Here is a 20,949-nt window from a genome sequence, read left to right on the forward strand (position 1 = left end):
ACCCCCGGGCAAACTACGGTGTAGAAATATTTAAACACGGGCTTTTTTTTTTTCACGGAGCACAATATCTCGTGGCAGAGGTGCGTTGCATTATGCAGCGATGGGGCCCGAGCCATGAGTGGCAGCAAGACTGGACTGTTTGCGCATGTAAGGAGGGTGGCTCCGGGGGTAATTTGGACACACTGCCTGATTCATAGAGAGGCTCTCGCCTCCAAAGATCTCAGTGTTGAGCTCAGTGGTGTGTTTGATGTCGTTGTCAAGACGGTCAACTTCATAAAACGAAACGCATTGAATACACGCCTGTTTTCATCCCTATGCCATGACTTGGGAAGTGAACACAGCTCTCTCCTTTATCATTCAGAGGTGCGTTGGCTGTCTCGCGGCGCTGTGCTCGCCCGTGTGTTTGAACTACGCGGAGCTATCTACGAGTTCTTGTGCGAGAAGCATTCTGATCTGGCTTCCAATTTCAACGATAGTTACTGGTTAACTAAGCTGGCGTACCTCACAGATGTTTTTGCAGAGCTGAACAAGTTGAACAGCTCCATGCAAGGGAGAGATGCAAATGTCATGCAGCTCTACGAGAAGCTCGACGCATTTGTGAAAAAAATGTCAAAGTGGATCGAACGAGTGGAGAGCAATAACTTGGCGATGTTTCCTTCAGTTGAGGAATACCCTGACAGCACTGACATCAACGACACTATATGTGAGCATTTGAGGAAGCTTGTGCGTCAATTCGCAAAGTACTTCACTGATTCGGAAGAGTGGCGCCGTGACAGCAAGTGGATCCTGCTCCCATTCAGTGACGATGCATCAGTAGGGTCAAGTCTGACGGCTGTGGAAGAGGATAAGCTGATTGAGATGTCCACAGACTCTGTCAGGAGGCATATGTACGACACACAGCCCCTTGTTAAATTCTGGATAAGTTGCCAGACAGAATTTCCACAGCTTGCTGCAAAAGCAATGAGGTGTCTTTTGCCCTTTCCAACCACATACCTGTGTGAGAGTGGTTTTTCTACACTGGCGTACTTAAAGAATAAGTACAGGGCTAGGCTTGATCCAGAGAATGACATGAGACTGTCTCTGTCTACCATTTCGCCACGAATAGACAGGCTGTGTGGACTTCACCACGCCCAGATATCACACTGACAGGTAGGCCTAATTCTCCCATGTTTTCACTGTTACGACCCTGGCGGGTTTAGGCCCCGCCCTGTGTTAATGGTAAGCCTGTTCTCTCTCCCTGCTTTTCTCAATCTCTCTCTGCTTTTCTCAATCTCTCTGTCTCTACAGCAGGTGATTGGTGACAGGTCTGTCCTGGCTGGGTTATAAAAGCCCTGACCAGCCAGCAGTTGAGGCTGCCTTGGTCTTCATTTGTTGGATTTTGGTTCTCCGGTGTTGTTGGATTTTTGTTCTCCGTTGTTGTTTTGTCACACACCTAGACTGACTTTGCATGACATTTTTAGTTACTTTTCCCAATACTGAATTGCACAACACTTTATTATTCTTTATTCTTTCTTTAAAATAATCTTTAATTTAATTTAATTTAATAAATCTACTTTTATTATTATAAAATCTGCGTGGCCTCTCTTTCATGTTTCATGCATTGAGCTATGCATGTAACACCAAATACACACGCGCACGCGCAGGCACATCAGTGGGCCGCGGATTGCTTTCTAGTCCGAATGGTGGTCCCTGGGACAAAACCAGTTGAAAACCCCTGACTTATATCAACAGAGTCACGAGGAAACCTGAGTACCCACCTTATAGGTACGGACTAGGTGGACTCTGCAGTAGGACCACACCCAAAGGGTGCGGGGCGGCAACATTCACTCCGTAGTATCTGGCGAATGTGCTGGGGGATGCCCATGTGGCCGTGGCACATATGTCCTCCAGGGGCACACCTATCAAGGTCGCCTATGACGTGGAAACACTCCTGGTAGAGTGGCACTTTACTCCGGATGGTAAGTGACGGTCAATCGCCTTTTATGCCTGGGCAATGACATCTATGATCCAGTGGGATAGGCGCTGCTTTGAGAGACCTAGGCCCTTTCTAGGACGACTGTGACAGAGAAAGAGCTGCTCAGACTGCCATATGCTTGCGGTAGTCTGGACATAAGCTCTAAGGTTCCGCACCGGGCATAAGAGTCTTGACCTCTCCTCCCCCCTCTCCTATTGATCCCAATTTGGATTTTTTTTTGTTGCAGCAGCATAAAAACAAGGCAATATAGTTACAATACAATATTTTTTTTAACAGAAAATATTAACAAAAACTAAATATAAAAAAAAGAAAAATATAAAGCATGATGTAATACGTACAATAAGTGTGAGAGGTGTGGAATATTATTAGAATAAGTATAGTGTAGAGGCGAAAGAACAGTTCATAGTGATAACTACAGTTAACATGACTAAAATGTGTTAAAAAGATATATAATTTCATTTTGAAGGTCATATAATGGTTAAAAACGTTAAAAGCATACTAGAATTCATGTTTTATATGATTTGGTACCATAGACTGTATATATTGATGGACAGAGGTTCGTCCGTTAAAAGTGAAGCAAGCGCTAGTCCAGAGCCCCCTGGTGGCTGGCTGCAGTACAATGCGTAGCTCCGCCCATTCCCATGTATTTTCAATGGGCAAGTAACCAACTTTCTATGTCACTTTTCTCACCTAAAACAAATTTTGCATCCACAACTTTTTATTCGAAAAAATAGCTTTCAAGGTGCTTCACATCACACCATTTTTCTTTTTCCCGAGAAATTATTTTCTTTAATGTTATTTTAATAAATATAAAAGGGGCGTGGTTACACTTTGATTGACAGTGCAGCCGCTTGCAACCTCCTTCAACATTTCATTTCATTCAGAGTAGCTGTAGGCTCGGCTGTAGTGGTGTTCTTTTGTCAGGCAACTCATATTTGTTTTATTTGCTGTTATTACTTTACATTTATATATTGACAGTCATGTCGTGTTGTGCTGTTGATTGTACTAACAGGCCATCTCAGGGGAGCTCTGTGCAGTTTTTTCGGTAAGTGAATATTAACTTAATATTAGCTAGCGAACTCATTAAAATGACGGTAGCGATAGCTTAGCCGCTAACGTTAGAAAGTTAACTTAATTTGACAGTAATCTATAGATTTTCGGACATCCTTGAAAGGATTATGGTCATATACCAACGAAAAACAGATAGATTTGTATGTTGAAGACGATGTTGTATAGTTTCAGCCAGTTTAGCCCCAGAGAGTCGGACTCGGCCTGTGTGTGTGGTGGGGAACGGACGGAGAAGGGCGATGAGTGGGCGGGTCTGATCGATTAAAGGTAGAGTTGGAAAGAGCCGCTCTGTTAGCCAAGTCAGCTACATTGAAAAGAAAACAGGCTTTAGAAGAACACGAACTACAGCTCAAGGCTGAAAAGGAAGAGTTAGAGCTACAAGCCGGGCTCGCCGCGGCTGATGCGCAATTGGAAGTCTTAAGAAAATATGAAGGTTCAGAAGCGTCAGGCAGAACCAAAGGAAGTAGGGTGGATGTTCTTACATCTACTCCAGTGAAGCATGATGTCAGGCGCATTAAGAGTGATGTAGCCAACAGTGGCGGTCAGCATAGCCACACAATAAGAAGAGATGCAGGTGACAATGTGATACAAGCTCCTGTATACTCAGTGGACAATTCTGTGAATACAGATAACCTTGTTACCATCATGCAACGCCAAAATGACATCACCGAAGCAAAGCAACAGAAGCTCTCTACATTGCCACCACAGAGCATTCCTGTTTTCAAGGGAGATCCAGTAGAATATCGTCTCTTCATGAGGGCGTTTGAACATGGCGTAGAGAGTAAGACTGAAAATAGCAAAGACCGTCTGTACTATTTAGAGCAACACACAAATGGACAGCCTAATGACTTAGTGCGCAGTTGCTTTCACATGGACCCAGAACAGGGCTATCCTGAAGCCAAGAGACTTCTGAAAGAACGCTTTGGTGATAAATACAAGATATCCATGGCTTACCTTGACAAGGCTTTAAACTGGCCTACCATAAAAACAGATGACACCAAGGCACTCGAATCATACGCCCTCTTTCTCACAAGCTGCAGTAATGCAATGTCAGACCTCGAGTACTTAGATGAGATGGAAAATGCTGCTAACATGCGCACAATCATAGCAAAGCTTCCCTACAGGCTGAGAGAGAGATTCAGGAGTGTCGCCATAGACATTCAAAAAAGACAAGATCGCCGGACAAAGTTCAAAGATGTAATAACGTTCGTCAACAGGCAGGCAGAGCTGCCAACATACACGATTTTGGCGTAGCAGATACGATTTCCAGGCCCTAATTACGCCGCTACGCTTGACTTGAATATCCTACGCATTACCCAACAAATCGAAAAATGAATCGTGTAGCTGGCAGCCTCGTGCCTGTGTTGACATCCAACCAGCCCTAAAGCTCACATATAAGCCGTTTTGTGATTCGTCCCTTGCGTTGACAAAGAGCCAATAGGATCGGCTGTACTTCTTTTTTGTAATACCCTCACTACTGTTACCAGGATGCTATGCTGTTTTGGCTCCCGCTGTTGATGAAGAATTCTATTCATGTAGACCAGTGCCGTGCGGTGAGCTCGTAGCTGGCTTTCAGAGTCAGATATGTGAAAAATATGTGAAGCCAATAGAGTTTATTAAAACATAATTCAATTGGCAGCTTGCACATTGACTACTGGTTGTTTTTCATATTTTATCTCAGCATTCTTCACACACACCTATGATAGGTACAACGAGTTGGCAGTTGGTAGCTAGAGAACTCGTGTTAATAACTGGTAGGCTAATATATTATTTCATGCGAAGATGCACAGGCACCCTGAGGATTTTTACCTTTACCCATTAAAATACAATGAGTTAAATCGGGGAAACTATAACATCAGCTCGATAACTAGCTATCATTACATGCGAATTGAACGCTTCCATTTAAATCGTTTAGGTTATTTAAGTCTCTTGAGCTAGCTAGCATAGCAACTAGATAACTATAGCAACCAAAAAACACAACTTTAGCTGCACAGTTTAATTTCTCAAACTCAGCTCACCAATACATAAAAAAAAAAGATCGTTGGGTTCAAAGTGATCACAACGACGTTGTATGATGTTAAATGGATGACAGACATTAAACAATCCCCTCGGAAACACTCGGATATCAATGTAATCTTGGCTAATAATTAAACGTACTGGTGGCTTTCCATTCGTCTGCATTTGCATTGTTGTATTTTGTGGCAGATTCATCGGGGTAAATCATTATGGTTACATACTGTTACATATATATATCGGGGTAAAATCCATCAAGCATCTTTGTAACACAGCAGGGAGGCATTATACAGGAGGGAATATTTCCTCACTTGCATCTTTGTTACAGAGCAGGGAGGCATTATACAGGAGGTGCTAATTTCTCACTAGCTCCGCTTTGTGAGGGATTGCTCAATCTGACGTGAGGCGCCGCTCTTTGCCTTACCCCGCTTGTCTCCTCTGCTCAGGTCACGAGCAAATTCAGCTATTTTGGTTATAAAATTATTTAAGATCATTGGAATCATACAAAAATTACATTTATAGCACAGATAAGTAGAACATATTAATATCTGGGTTTTTTTCATTATATAATTTAACATATGTGTTGTGTTTTTATTATCTTAATTTCTAATGGACCAATGATAATTCGTGAATACACTATGCCCGCGAAATCGCGGAGCGAGCTGTCAGTTGAAGTCTATCAAAAATGGATGGTGAACGTACTTGTCCTCCGCTGAAAAAGCGGCGAATTTCTGAACAGCGCTTCAAGCTAGAATATAACGCAGAATGGCCGACCATCACCCGGTCGAAGCTGGACGACTTCCACGCTTACTGTATGTTGTGTAAGACAGATTTTAGCGTGAGGCATGGGGGCCGACACGACGTTGAAAAGCACATCAGGACTGCTAAACACACGTCATACAAGGCGGCAGTGGAAGCTACAAGGCCCATCGCGGGCTTCTTTACGGTTGACAGTGACACCAGTGTCATAAATGCCGAAGTGCTCGCCGTGGACTTTCTGGTGGAACACAACATCCCGATCGCGGTGGCCGACCACATCGGGCCACTGGTGAAAAAGATGTTTCCGGACTCGAAAATCGCTGGTAAGGCTCAAATGACAAATAGCCTCAATTCATCTCAAGCATTCATAGGCATAGATTTATATCTGTATACTGTCACAATACACTCTACAATCTGTACAGACTATATAAAACAGTTACAGTACTGCCCTGGTTGATAATCTGATTTAAATCTTGCAAATTAATCATTGCTAATTTATAGCCTACTGATACTGTATCATTCTAATAAACATTTTTCATTTTATGTAAAGGTGAAAAAAAAATAGCCTAGGCCAACTTACTCTACAGAGGATTAATATCATGATTGTAATTCTGCAATTCTGTGTAATCTAGAGTATAATCATGATAATACAATGCAATATTTTTGTGATTGCAATTGCAGGAAAGTATGGGTCTGGTCGCACAAAGAGCAGCGCCATTGTTGGAGCTCTTGCCAAGGAGGATGCGTCTGTGATCACGGAGGCAATGAGGACAGCTCCATACTCCCTAGCCACGGATGGGAGCACTGACTATGGAGACTGTAAGCTGTATCCTCTTGTTGTGAAGTACTTTGATCGAGGACTTGGGCGTGTTCTGACAGTACTCCTATCTTTGCCAGAGTGTCATGAGGCATCTACTGGGCAGAACATATTCAAACTCATTGACAATGAACTTGAGAAACGTAGCATATCCTGGGACAACTGCATGAGTTTTGGGGCAGATAATGCCATGGTGATGCAGGGACTCAAAGCTGGCACGGCAGGCTACATCAACAAAAAAAACAGTGCAGTATATGTGCTGGGATGCCCGTGCCATCTAATTCATCTAGCTGCAGAAAAAGCTGCTGCTCAGCTTCCAGTGTCCATTGAAGAGCTGCTGGTGGACATATACTTCTACCTAGACAAATCCAGCAAGAGGAAACAGGGACTGAAGAAATTTCAGGATCTGTGTGGAGTGGAAATGAGAAAGATTGTTAAACATGTAAGTACGAGGTGGCTCTCTTTAGATAAATGCATCGCCAGGTTGTTGCAGCAGTGGCCTGCATTGCTGCAATACTTTGAGTCAGAACAGTCTGGGCACAGCAGCAAGGACAAGACCACGCAGAGCAGCAGCAAGGACAAGACCACGCAGAGCAGCAGCAAGGACAAGACCACGCAGAGCAGCAGCAAGGACAAGTCCACCCACAGTGTTAGCAAGGACACATCAACCCACAGTAGCGGCAGCAAGGACAATTCTCAGTTTGATTTGGCAGGCTATCTCTTTCGCCAACAAAACCTAGCCAAATTCTGTCAGGGAAAGAAAACACCAGCAGCTGCAACCACACAGCCCAAGACTGCAACGGCAAAGCCCAACACATCTAGCGCTGCACCCACTCGGCCCAAGACATCTAGCACTGCACCCACTCAGCCCAAGACATCTAGCGCTGCACACACTCAGCCCAAGACATCTAGCACTGCACCCACTCAGCCCAAAACATCTAGCACTGCACCCACTCAGCCCAAGACATCTAGCACTGCACCCACTCAGCCCAATACATCTAGCACTGGAGCCACTCAGCCCAAGACAGGGGCACAACAGAGAGTGCAGAGGGCATGTCAACATCTGCAGGACCCAACATTCCATCTTTACTGCTACTTTCTAAGTGCGGTCCTGCCGATATTTGATGAGGCCAACACTCTGCTGCAGCTAGACAAACCCTGCATACAAATACTACACAGGACTTTGACCACACAGCTGAAGAATCTCTTGAACCGATTTGTGAAGCCTCAGGTGATCAATGCAGCTGCTAAGGTTCACCAGGTACCATTCAGGGAACCAAGCAACCAGAAGAGCAATGAGACCTTGTTCATTGGGCAAAACACCAGAGACTTCATAAGAGATCACCCTGAGCTTGAGGAGCTGCAGCTTGCCCAGGTCTTCAGCGCTGTGCGGGCATTCTACATGAAGGCTGTTGAGTACATGGTGAAGAAGTTTCCCTATGATGACCCAGTGATAAGGAATGCTTCTGTGGCTGACATGTCTGCACGGGACAGCGCAGACTTCAATTCTGTGAGGTACTTCACAGGCAGATTCCCCTGCTTGAAGATGAGTGCTGAGGAGATGGACAAGCTTGAGGGTCAATTCATGACCTACCAAACCGATGCTCTGCCAGAAAGCATCACCAGCTGTGACAGACCAGACACACAGTGGCACCTGATGAGTCAGCTGAAGGATGGAAATGGCCATCTCAAGTACCCTTTACTCTGCAAGGTAATGCTGGCTATCCTCTGCATCTTCCATTCCAATGCAGACTGCGAACGCATCTTCAGTCTTGTCACAAAAAACAGAACGGAGTTCAGACCTAGTATGGGAATGGAGACCCTGAGTAACCTCATTACCCACAAACAATTCATGGTGGCAAAGGGGTCTGTCTGCTACAAGCAGGCGTACTCCAAGACAACTCTTGCCAAGGCCAAGTCAGCAACCTATGACCATCTAAAGTGAGAGGTTGATGAGATGGTCATGTCACAGCCAAAGGTTCCCTTGAGTTGAACTCTGTTCTAAAAAAAGGCTGTGTAAAGGTTTTTCATGTGTTATTGTTCAGTATTGTTTCATGATGAATTCTGTTCGGTTAATAAAAATATTTTTGTTGTGTATGTTGGTGTTTAATTGTGTGCAACAGTACAGGGAAAAGGAGAAATTATACACGAAAAACATGTCCTAATATGACCTAGATTGCATCTCAGAGCATGTAAAGTCTCTGGCTTCTGATAAGATAAGATAACTTTTATTAATCCTGTAAGGGAATTGCACATGTTATAGCAGCAGGGTGATAGGAAAAGGAATAGGGAACTATATATACAGTGGGGCAAAAAAGTATTTAGTCAGTCACCAATTGTGCAAGTTCTCCCATTTAAAAAGATGAGAGAGGCCTGTAATTTTTATCATAGGTATACCTCAACTATGAGAGACAGAATGAGAAAAGAAAATCCAGGAAATCACATTGTAGGATTTTTAATGAATTTATTTTCAAATGATTGTGGAAAATAAGTATTTGGTCAATAACAAAAGTTCATCTCAATACTTTGTTATATACCCTTTGTTGGCAATGACAGAGGTCAAACGTTTTCTGTAAGTCTTCACAAGGTTTTCACACACTGTTGCTGGTATTTTGGCCCATTCCTCCATGCAGATCTCCTCTAAAGCAGTGATGTTTTGGGGCTGTCGCTGGGCAACACGGACTTTCAACTCCCTCCAAAGATTTTCTATGGGGTTGAGATCTGGAGACTGGCTAGGCCACGCCAGGACCTTGAAATGCTTCTTACGAAGCCACTCCTTCGTTGCCCTGGCGGTGTGTTTGGGATCATTGTCATGCTGAAAGACCCAGCCACGCTTCATCTTCAGTGCCCTTGCTGATGGAAGGAGGTTTTCACTCAAAATCTCACGATACATGGCCCCATTCACTCTTACCTTTACACGGATCAGTCGTCCTGGTCCCTTTGCAGAAAAACAGCCCCAAAGCATGATGTTTCCACCCCCATGCTTCACAGTAGGTATGGTGTTCTTTGGATGCAACTCTGCATTCTTTCTCCTCCAAACACGACGAGTTGAGTTTTTACCAAAAAGTTCGATTTTGGTTTCATCTGACCATATGACATTCTCCCAATCCTCTTCTGGATCATCCAAATGCCCTCTAGCAAACTTCAGACGGGCCTGGACATGTACTGGCTTAAGCAGGGAGACACGTCTGGAACTGCAGGATTTAAGTCCCTGGCGGCGTAGTGTGTTACTGATGGTAGCCTCTGTTACTTTGGTCCCAGCTCTCTGCAGGTCATTCACTAGGTCCCCCCGTGTGGTTCTGGGATTTTTGCTCACCGTTCTTGTGATCATTTTGACCCCACGGGGTGAGATCTTGCGTGGAGCCCCAGATCGAGGGAGATTAGCAGTGGTCTTGTATGTCTTCCATTTTCGAATAATTGCTCCCACAGTTGATTTCTTCACACCAAGCTGCTTACCTATTGCAGATTCAGTTTTGCCAGCCTGGTGCAGGTCTACAATTTTGTCTCTGGTCTCCTTTGACAGCTCTTTGGTCTTGGCCATAGTGGAGTTTGGAGTATGACTGTTTGAGGTTGTGGACAGGTGTCTTTTATACTGATAACAAGTTCAAAAAGGTGCCATTAATACAGGTAACGAGTGGAGGACAGAGGAGCCTCTTAAAGAAGAAGTTACAGGTCTGTGAGAGCCAGAAATCTTGCTTGTTTGTAGGTGACCAAATACTTATTTTACAGAGGAATTTACCAATTAATTCATTAAAAATCCTACAATGTGATTTCCTGGATTTTTTTTTCTCATTTTGTCTCTCATAGTTGAGGTATACCTATGATGAACATTACAGGCCTCTCTCATCTTTTTAAATGGGAGAACTTGCACAATTGGTGGCTGACTAAATACTTTTTTGCCCCACTGTACATATGTTAGACACAACCAACACAGTAGGGGGTGATTCCAAATTAGCCAAAAGCTGGAGAATGGACCAATCGTCAACATTTCTATTTCATCCAAGACGACCCAGAAAGGGGGCTCAAAGTGCAAAATAGTGAACTTATCCATTAATGAACCCACAGGATATACCGTTTAGCGTGTTCGTAAGCCAAGGTGACGTTTACAGTAGGCTACCATTGATATGTAGCTAGCTAGCAATTATCTGATAAGCTAGTGCTGGCTTTCATTCAAAACTTAACGTTCTTTGTGCAACTTCAAATGTCGAACGAAGTTGTAAGTTGTCGCGTCTCCGTCTGTTATCTTCGTTCTGCATGTTCTACAGACTGCAGTTCTTTTTTTGTTGACAACCTCAAAGTTTTTAAATCCAAACGAAACTACCCGTGGTATAATTTTTGCCTACTTGGGCCTTATAGTTTGTTCCGCCTCATTGGTTGTCCAGTACTTTGATTGGTTGGATGCTGTCCGATCAAAACAACGTGGATCTAATTTGATTGGATGTCGTGCCACACACGTTACGCACACAGATGCACACTGGTGCAAAGACAGATAAGCGCAGTCCATGTCAACATACTTTTTAATGTTTGGGTTTGGGGAAAGTAGCAAGTCTTTTCGAGACAAAAGAGGTTAAGTCCAAATGCGACTCACTGATGTTAAAGTCCAAGTCAAAGTGCAAGTCCTTTTAGATTTTGTCAAGTCAAGTCTCAAGTCATCAAATTCATGACTCGAGTCTGACTCGAGTCCAAGTCATGTGAGGAGTCCACAACTCTGCTAATGCTACACCGGATGGTTTCCTTCTTCTTTTCTTCTTCTTCTTTTTTTTCGTCCTGTCCGGACGAGAGAGAGTGGTAAGAGGAAAGGAGGAGGGCTGGCTGTGTTTGTGAACTATAGATGGTGTAATCGTGGGCACATCACTATTAAAGAAAGGATCTGCAACAGGTACATCGAGTTGCTAGCTCTAAGCATACGGCCACACTATTCTCCTCAGGAATTCTCGCATGTTTTCGCGATTGGCGTATATCCCACCCTCTGCTAATTCTGAAGATGCATGTGACGTCATCAGCTCTACTGTAAGCAGACTGCAAACACAGCACCCAGAGCTATAGATACTAAGAGTTGCGACACTCTTTGATGTGCCGCCAGGGCAGTCACGTGGTTCATGTAAGCCGCAATTCACCCTATTACGCCCTGCCCATTTTTAACGGCTTTTTTCTTCCGCTTTGTGTATGATCTTCTGGTCAGCTAGTTCCGGTTAGCTCCGGGCTTCTGAAGGGGCGTTTCAGAGCAGTCGATGACACAGGTGGTTAATGAATAATGCTCTTTGAAACACTGTGGCATTGTTGCCCTAATAGTCTCCCTGGGTAGCCAAGGGATGTAAAGCCGCATCCTCTCCTCCATGACCTCTAACCAGAAAGAAATTACCTTGCTGACAAAGGGCTGTGACACCTGAAACCTCTCTGCGATGTCTTGTTGAAGTAGGTTCAGACGAAGCTTCATGAGAGTCATTAAGACCTGATCCCACGGATGAATATGAGAGCTGTTAGAGAAATCACGGGTTAGGTCATCAGCCAAAGAGGTGAAAGCATCTAGATGCAACCCAGTGTAAAGTAGGCTCAGGTTGTCATTTCGCACAAGCTCTTGATATTTTGCAGTGCTCGCTGAGCACTGGGTTGCCTGGTCACACAGCAGAGGTTGGTGAAGTAAAGGTCTTGCAGCATAGTTGTGATCGGTCATGCATTGATCCTCCCACTGCGTTCCGATGTCGCGATGTCCATCACCCTCCGGCTCGAGCTCAGGCTCAGCCTCAGCAGCATTGCTGGTTGATGCCTCTATGAAAATAATGACTCAGTTAAAACTAAGATGTATCCGTGTTGTCATGGCTTAACTAAGGTTAACACTATTTTGAAAACATTTACTCCTAAACTACAATCGTTTAAAACTGTGTTGACAAGCAGTCGATAACAGAATGTTACCACAGCTACTAACTCGCGTTATGGCAAAGTATGTTCTGAGAACTTACCTGATTGCCTAACAAGCTGTCGTCGCGGACGTCGCACCGGAGCTTCATACCCAAGCCATTTCTCGGGATACGGGTGTTGGGTAGTAGGTCTACCATCCACAAAATGAAACAAACAGACATAGGGTCTTTTTGGAGTTTTTTTTAAGTGAAGTGCCCTCAGCCAAAGACGCCGGTCTTCCTCAACGCTAGGAGGCGGATATAGATGAAACGATGGGCCACAGCATTCAATTCGCTTCTTCCCGTGAGTAAAACACTCTTGCTGAAGAGACAATCTTCTTTTTCTCCAATTGTTATGGCAATCACGGACTGCACAAATTATACTCGTCATTTTACCTGACTTCTTTTTGCCCTTGCTTTTAATGTTAGCGAACGCCTCAGCTGTTCCACCGGAAGTACTAGCACAAAATAAACAAGATGGCTCCGCCCTTGTAACCATGGAGAATAGGGTGAATAGTTCCAAACAAACGCTGCGCTGTCATGTTATTCTATGGGACAGACAGCAGTGATTGCGTTATTGAATGGTAAATATGAAAGAAAACACACACCTAAGCACTTTTTCAGCTGTTATTGCATTATTGCATATTTGTTAATATCAGTTTTGCATTTGGAGAGGCAGGGTGACAACGGAAAGCGGTGTTACTTATGTTAGTTTTACATTTTTTTGGGGAAAAGCTTAGTGTTCATGTTAGCATGGGTCGCACTACTGGTGTAGAAAAGGCTCCAAAGTTGTGTTGATGTTCAGTACTTTCAGTTGTTGATCGTTGCTCATTGCGCCACCGACCGGCTCAAACTACGTCGTGCTTGAACCATATACATCTTGTCAGCTCTTGTCAGCCGTTTACAAATCACCGTTTGACATGGATGAAATAAACCCCACCCATGTTAACTGGTGATAGTCACAATATGACACAGGCAGACGCTGCCAACGCAAGCCTCAAAAACGAATGCAAAAGCCATGTGTTACGGACAATACACAAGCATGGCCATCTGAAAGGATATTGCTTTGTTTTTTAGCCTTAAAAAAGTGCATATAGTGACCATTACAAAGCAAAATAACCGCTGTGAGATATGAACCCAGTCATGCTTTCAAAAGGTATTTGAAATGGAGGAAAACTAATTTTAAAGGACTGTATAAATATTCTGATCCGGATGTGGTTTGAAGCGCTACAGCCAGTCGGTCAGGACTGCTAAACTAAACTCAAATGAGATGAGCACCACCAGTTTCCAATGGTCTTCTTTATTGAAGATTCGATGACATACTTAGTTGTGTGATTCTGAAATAAACCCATACAAACAGGAAATGAATAAAGTATACATTAAATACAGTATGTTATCCCACGTTGATGAATCAATCCTGTGTAGCTGCTACAGCATGTGGACTTGTTATTACACAGGTATGACTGCGCATGCAGAACCCTCGTGGCCATTAACGGCTCACATGCACACACGTTTTGCCCTATGCAGCTTACTAGCAGCTAGCTAAATTAACAGGAGGGCACTACAACCACTTTTATACCATACCATAGTTATCAGGTTATATATACATACAATTACACACATATTTCCCAAACCTGAAATAGCACTTAACAGACGCTACAAAATTGTTCATTAAACTAACTACCACAGACTAGCCTGCTAAGCGGAGAATTAGCATTTTCCCTTTACAGTGTAAAGAACAGCATGACATTATTAAACTAACGGTTCCAATAGAGTTTGCACTTACTTTTAGTTGTCACGCACACATTCAACTGTCAAATAGGCTTCAACTGTCAACTGTCAACTAGAAACAGGCACAATAATGCGGCAACCAGAACTCCTCGCAGTTCGCATTAAACTCTTACTCCCCACTGACTACGCGAGCCTGCTGGAATTCCCCTACGTGCATACTGCCCCCTGATTGGTCCATTTTCCCTACATTACGGTGGACCTTTTTAACAGCCGCCCCCAAATTAACAACATTAATTTGTACATCAAAAAAGGTCAACATCCACACTTGTATCAACAATCAACATCAAATAGACAAGTCACACAATAGGTCAGCTATCATCAGGTAAAGCAGGAAGCCGGACAAGACGGGCAACTGGCCGGGTGTAAGTCCTGCCCTTGACTTCCACCTTGGCAGCTCTCACTTTCCCATGTGTCCCTGGGAACACCTGTGTGACTCTCCCTACAGGCCAGAGAGCCCGTGGAAGCTGGGGATCGACGATCATCACGACATCCTCAAGTTGAAGATCTGAGGCATCTGTCTTCCACTTCTGGCGGGCTTGAAGGCCTGGCAAGTAGTACTTGATGAAACGCCTCCAAAAATGATCTGTCAGAAGCTGGCTGTGCCGCCAGCGTCGTCGACTCAGCTGTTCTGAGTCCTGGTAGACCACTTGAGGCAACGAAGCATCTCGTCGTCCTAAGAGAAAGCAGTTGGGGGTAATTGGGTCGGGGTCCGCCGCGTCTGCGGACGTGTAGCCCAGCGGCTTTGAGTTGAGGATCCCCTCAATCTCAACAAGGACAGTCCGCAGGACTTCCTCGGTGACGGTCTGCGCTCCAATGATGACTTGCAGTGAAGTCTTGATAGAGCGGATTTCTCTCTCCCAGCACCCACCAAAGTGCGGTGCTCCTGGCGGATTGAAACGAAATCGAACCTGCTGACTGGAAAGGTGGGCCTGGAGCTCTGGTTGAAGTGCTCTGAAGGACTCCTGCAACTCGCGATCTCCTCCTTTGAAGTTTGTGCCCTGGTCACACAAAATCACATGAGGCTTGCACGTCTTGAGATGAAGCGTCTCATTGCCATGAGGAAAGAGTCTGACTCTAAGCTGGCGAGGAGGTCAATGTGCACTGCCCTGGTAGTCATGCACTTGAACAGCAGTCCCCATCTTTTCTCATTCCGCCGTCCAATTTTAATTAGATAGGGCCCAAAGCAGTCCACGCCAGTTGAGTAGAATGCTGGCTTGAAAACACGCTGTCGAGCTGATGGTAAGTCAGCCATCTGAGGGGGTTCAGGACGCCCTCTCCATTTCCTGCATTCAGTGCACTTGAACTGGTGTCGCCGTACTGCTTCACGCCCTCTTAACACCCAGTACTTTCTCCTCACCTCAGCGAAAACCCTCTCTGTGCCTGGATGGAACAGTTGCTCATCATAATCCTTGATGATCAGCCGGGTCAGAGGGTGCTTAGGTTCGAGGATGATTGGGTGGACTGCGTCGGGTTCTAGCTCACTGCATCGCCTAAGGCGGCCTCCCACGCGGAGCAGTCCAGTAGCACTGTCTATTTCTGGACAAAGAGAACTCAGCTTGCTACTCCCTGAAATAGGCTTCCCTGACCTCAACTGGGACATCTCTGTTGGGAAGGAGTCTCTCTGTGCTTGAAGAAGGGCTGCTTCTTCAGCTCTCTGGTGAGCGTCCGGGGGTAAAGCCTCTGTGAGGTCGGCCGCCCCGTACAACTGGTGTACACAAGCAGTGATGAACTCACAGAGGGAGTCAGCTTTCTGTGGGTCTGGCAATGATGGATTAGTGGTTGTCAGACCGCAGATGACTGACTGCTTCAACTCACCATCTTGTTCAGCTTGCTTGTCCAGCGGTGGCTGTTCCGGCCAGTGTTGCTGATTCAACCCTCGTCTGAGTTCATGAGCTGGACCCTGCAGCGTCCACCCCAGACGGGTCTTCACCGCTGCCGGACCACCAGGGGGACCCAGACGGACAGGTTCTATGGGTGTGATGAGATGTGGGCAGTCAGATCCAATTAAGAGAACTGGTTGTACCTTGTGAAGTGGCTGAAGAGGCAATCCTGCCAGGTGTTTGTACTTCTGCTGCAGTGTGCTGGTATTGTGGGTGTGCTCTGTCAGGCTAAGTAGTTCTGCTGTGAAAGCACCACGGATGCTGTACTCCTTTTGGGGTTCTGTGACTGAAGCTACTGTGAAGGACACCCCCGCCCCATGAAGCACCTGTTGGTCCTGTTTCACTGTCCTGAGAATTAAGTCCTCTGGCGCCCCCTTGAGGCCTAAACGTTGTGCAGCATCATGAAGGATAATGGTCCTCTCTGACCCGTCATCCAAAACTGCATACGCCTCAAGTACCTTGTCTCCATTTCTTAGTAGGACTTTACTGACTTTCAGTAAGACTTTACGGCTGCACACGGGTCGATCTGCATAAAGCACTTCGTTGGTTGTGCTTACCAGACCGTTCTCTGCTGTGCTGGCCTCAGCCTCCTTCTCTTTCCCTCGGTCATTCACATCATGGAGGATGAGAAGGTGTTTCCGGTTACAGGTCTTGCACAAGGCTTTCAGTGTACACTTGGATGCATAATGGTTACGGCCACACCGCCAGCATCTGTTGTTCTGCTTGATCCACGACTCTTTCTGCTCCTTGGTGAGCTCCTTGAACTTGTTACACCCATTGAGAAAGTGGCTGTCATTATCACAGTAAGGGCAGTAGGTCTTGAATTTACCTTTCTGTGGAGGAGGACAAGCTGATGTCTGGGGTGTGGGTGTATTACTGCTGTCCACCTTCTCTGTGCTCAGAAGAATGGTAGTGGATCTACCTGTAGGCCTTGTGTCTTTACGGTTCTCTTTCTTCTTTGCTGAAGAATCCTGCCTTGAAGAGCTGGGCAACTTCATGCTGTCTTCATGCACTTGCAGCTCATATTCCAGCCAAGTCGAGAACTCACAAAGTGTGGGTATGGCTACTCTCATGGGATGAAGAAATCTCTTAAAGCTGATCTTCAGGTCATGTGGTAACTTACTCTGTAGCCTTGATACATGTGACCCACAATCTAGCTCTGCACGCCCCTCTGCCCCCAGCTGCCCCAGCATACTGACCAGCGAGCGGACACGAAGAGCAAACAGGCGGAAGTTCTTCTCATCATCATTGCTGATGTTCGGGCCATCCATGACCTCAGCGATGTGGCTGAGGACCAGCTTATGAGGTTGTCCATACATCCTTGTCAGGGCATGCATCGTGTCTGTGTAGGGGTGCCTTGAATTGCAATAAGAATCTGCAATTAACAGTGCCTCGTCCAACTTCAAATGGTCACAGAGAATCTGAAATTTGAACAGTTCGGTGGCGTCATCAGGGAGCAGATTCTCCAGCGCCATCCTCAGCCTGTAGAACTCTCGTGGATCTGGGGATGAGAAGCGAGGGATGCTTGGCTTTGGACCTCTATACACCCGCTCTTGTGGGCCGGTAGGTAAACCTTGAAGTGGCGGAACCGGTCTGTGAGGTGGTCTGAAACTCACATTGTCAGTGTATGAGTATCCACTGGGGCCATATGATGGAGAAGGCCGCCCGTATTGACCACTCTCTCTTTCCTCAACTTGATGCACGCTCTGATAGCGACTGGCAGGGTGCAGTGGTTGAAACCTGCTACTCTCTTCATAGAGCCCAGGGCCTTGGTGCAGATGATGAGCTGCAGATGACTGGAGCCAAGGTTCAGCATACTGCCGCTGACTTGTTCTCTGCCCTGGTACCTGGAAGCCGTAACGTGATGAACTATTTGGTGGCTCATCTGACAAACTGAGGCCTCTTAATTGCCCAGCCAACTGTGGGGTGGGCATTGCTTGATGCTGGTACTGCGGAACAGGCGACACTGGATACTGTTGTTGTTGGGACGACATGGCACTGAACTGGTGATGAGCATACAGCGATTCTGGTCTGATTGGAACATGAGGGGAATGGCCAGATGCTCCTTGTAACTGAGAGGCATATGCTGGAAGAGACTGTGTCACTGGCTGTGTTGGCGGTGCTGCCAGCTGCTGGAATCCTTGCTTGAGAGCAGCGTTCTCCTGTGACAGGCTCTTCAGCATCTCCATGATTTCTGGAACATGGCGCACGTGGTTACGCAGCTCCTCATTCTCCCTTCTCATATCTTTCCAGAAGGAGGTCAGCTGAGGTACCTGATCAAGTTGCTCGCGAAGCTCATCATTGTCTTTCTTTAATCCGTCCATAGTGAGCTGCCACTCTTCCTTTAACAATTGGTCCCTTTCTGATGCCTGGCTTATAGGAGAGGAATTTCTGATTACGTCCTCTGATGCCTGTGCTGCTTCGTCTACTTCAGGATCTTCACGTGGAGGTGGTGGTGGATGCTCCTTTGCCGGGCCTAATCCTTGGACCACAAAGTCTTGCAGATGTGCGGGCTGCTTCACCTGGCGCTTGGGACGAGTTCCCTCTGGATTAGGATCGGACATCAGTCTGTAGTGATTCACTGAATCCGGCTCGAAGGACCAAATTGAAATGGAGGAAAACTAATTTTAAAGGACTGTATAAATATTCTGATCCGGATGTGGTTTGAAGCGCTACAGCCAGTCGGTCAGGACTGCTAAACTAAACTTAAATGAGATGAGCACCACCAGTTTCCAATGGTCTTCTTTATTGAAGATTCGATGACATACTTAGTTGTGTGATTCTGAAATAAACCCATACAAACAGGAAATGAATAAAGTATACATTAAATACAGTATGTTATCCCACGTTGATGAATCAATCCTGTGTAGCTGCTACAGCATGTGGACTTGTTATTACACAGGTATGACTGCGCATGCAGAACCCTCGTGGCCATTAACGGCTCACATGCACACACGTTTTGCCCTATGCAGCTTACTAGCAGCTTGCTAAATTAACAGGAGGGCACTACAACCACTTTTATACCATACCATAGTTATCAGGTTATATATACCAGGGATTCTTGAGACAAGGGACAAAATGGGTTTTTAATTTCTAAAAATAAAATGTTGATTTTTCCAAAATATATCTATATATTATATTTGTCCCAGGTGCTGGCCTTTTGATGCTGTTGAAATACAATCTCCCAGGTTTAACATTTTAAACATTTTTTTCATGTTTGCTGGACAAGCCTGGGATTTTGTCAACACCGTAAGACACAAAGAAACATAGAAATATGTATTTTGAATAAACTTATTGCAGTTATTTTGACTACTGGAGGTTATTTTAATCTGTGTTATTCAATCCATGTTTTTAAACTAATACTATTACTTTAAAATATATATATTATCAAGCTGCCAATTATTATAACTGGGGAAATATACATGTTCACATTTATTTTTTAATCTCAAAAACAAACAATGTTAGTCAGCAATACAGAAATTACACATTTATTTAGGAAATGCAGTGCTTTTGTTGAGATAATGTGAGAAAATGTAATAAAATATCTTTTTAAAAACAAAAATGAACAGAAAACTCATCTTATGGAGTTGACCAGCTGTTTACGGTGTTGACGCACATCTTACGGTGTTGACGAATTAGAAGAGAACTGGAGATAACTTCATTTAACATGGCCATTGAACTTCAAAAACTCAACTTTTCAACTGTAACATTTCAGGATAAAAGGCCATTTAATATCAATCGTTATTTTTGCACTCACACCCACTTTAAAAACAGGAACTTGGCAGTAGGCATATCGGATCTCTTGAAAAGTCCATAAACTCATATCTGATCTATTGAACAGTCCATAAACTCATCAAATTTACAGATCATGGAGAAAAACACTAAGAATATTCATTAATTCAGCCTTTGGAAATGGAAAATTCTCTGTAAATCTTGAACTCATCTTATATCATGGCATGAATTTAAACACCTGGCAACAACCGATTGAAAAGGTCCTCATCTAGGAAGTCCATGACCTCTGAGGAGAACTGGTAGATATCCCTTGTGCGGCTTGTGCGGACTGGTAATGATGGGTGAATTTTGACTATGATGTCAGTAGATGGAACATAGCAGACATCCTGGCACCCTTGTTTCCTTTGGAAACGACTACATGGCCCATGAGGGTGGAAAAAATCCACTTGAACATCCCCTTGTTCTTGACCTGTTTTAAGCACTTTAGCCAGCCACCAATTGTAGTCATAAACCACAGCAAGCCAATCCTCTGTGTTGATGTCACTCGGCCCCACTGCTGACATTAAGCCCTCAGGTGCTCTGATCGGCTCCTCCTCCATTGCCTCCACTAACATGGCAAGAGGACTCTGAACAGCCCGATGCTCATCTGCATGCTGTGGTGTGTGTGGTGTGGTGTGGTGTGCAACTGGATTGTGGTGGTGTGCAACTGGATTAAAACAGCGGCAGATTTGTGGCTCATTACAAAAGCATGAACTATGCCTACAGTAGATGGTATTGCCCCGAGCTACCACTTGATGAACCTTTCTTGTTCCTGAGATGGGTCGTAGGGACTTGGGGAGGACAGCATCATAAGCCAGGAAATCATCAGTGCTGACATAGTGTAGGTGGACTCCACTTAGCCTGCTGGACACAAGCTGATGAAAAGTCATGCCATTGACGATGTCCACTCCTCCAAGAACCATTCTGTCAGCACACCGCTTAACTGTTGCCCCAATACCATCCGGGGCGCCCTTTCCG

The 20,949-nt window shown here is 45.1% G+C and overlaps 2 protein-coding genes across 2 annotated transcripts; both read left to right on the forward strand.

The window, feature by feature from the left end:
- The first annotated feature begins 52 nt into the window (after positions 1-52).
- On the forward strand, positions 53-1,711 carry LOC134871878 (protein FAM200A-like). The gene is made up of 2 exons (XM_063894880.1): positions 53-1,149; positions 1,288-1,711. The coding sequence occupies exon 1, from the start codon at positions 115-117 to the stop codon at positions 1,144-1,146; it is 1,032 nt and encodes a 343-aa protein (XP_063750950.1). The 5' UTR covers positions 53-114; the 3' UTR covers positions 1,147-1,149; positions 1,288-1,711.
- A 2,937-nt stretch (positions 1,712-4,648) lies between these two features.
- LOC134871867 (uncharacterized) lies at positions 4,649-8,926 on the forward strand. The gene is made up of 2 exons (XM_063894850.1): positions 4,649-6,138; positions 6,497-8,926. Exons 1-2 carry the CDS (start codon positions 5,742-5,744, stop codon positions 8,575-8,577), a joined length of 2,478 nt encoding a protein of 825 aa, XP_063750920.1. The 5' UTR covers positions 4,649-5,741; the 3' UTR covers positions 8,578-8,926.
- The last annotated feature ends 12,023 nt before the right edge of the window (positions 8,927-20,949 follow it).

This window comes from Eleginops maclovinus, chromosome 11 (assembly GCF_036324505.1).
Source record: "Eleginops maclovinus isolate JMC-PN-2008 ecotype Puerto Natales chromosome 11, JC_Emac_rtc_rv5, whole genome shotgun sequence".
NCBI lineage: Eukaryota > Metazoa > Chordata > Actinopteri > Perciformes > Eleginopidae > Eleginops > Eleginops maclovinus.

Bases quoted from the DNA above. Each gene is read 5' to 3' on its own strand.
- LOC134871878 (XM_063894880.1), top strand. From the start codon at position 115: ATGAGTGGCAGCAAGACTGGACTGTTTGCGCATGTAAGGAGGGTGGCT.
- LOC134871867 (XM_063894850.1), top strand. From the start codon at position 5,742: ATGGATGGTGAACGTACTTGTCCTCCGCTGAAAAAGCGGCGAATTTCT. The intron at 6,139-6,496 runs GTAAGGCTCAAA...TTGCAATTGCAG, and splicing joins TCCGGACTCGAAAATCGCTG to GAAAGTATGGGTCTGGTCGC.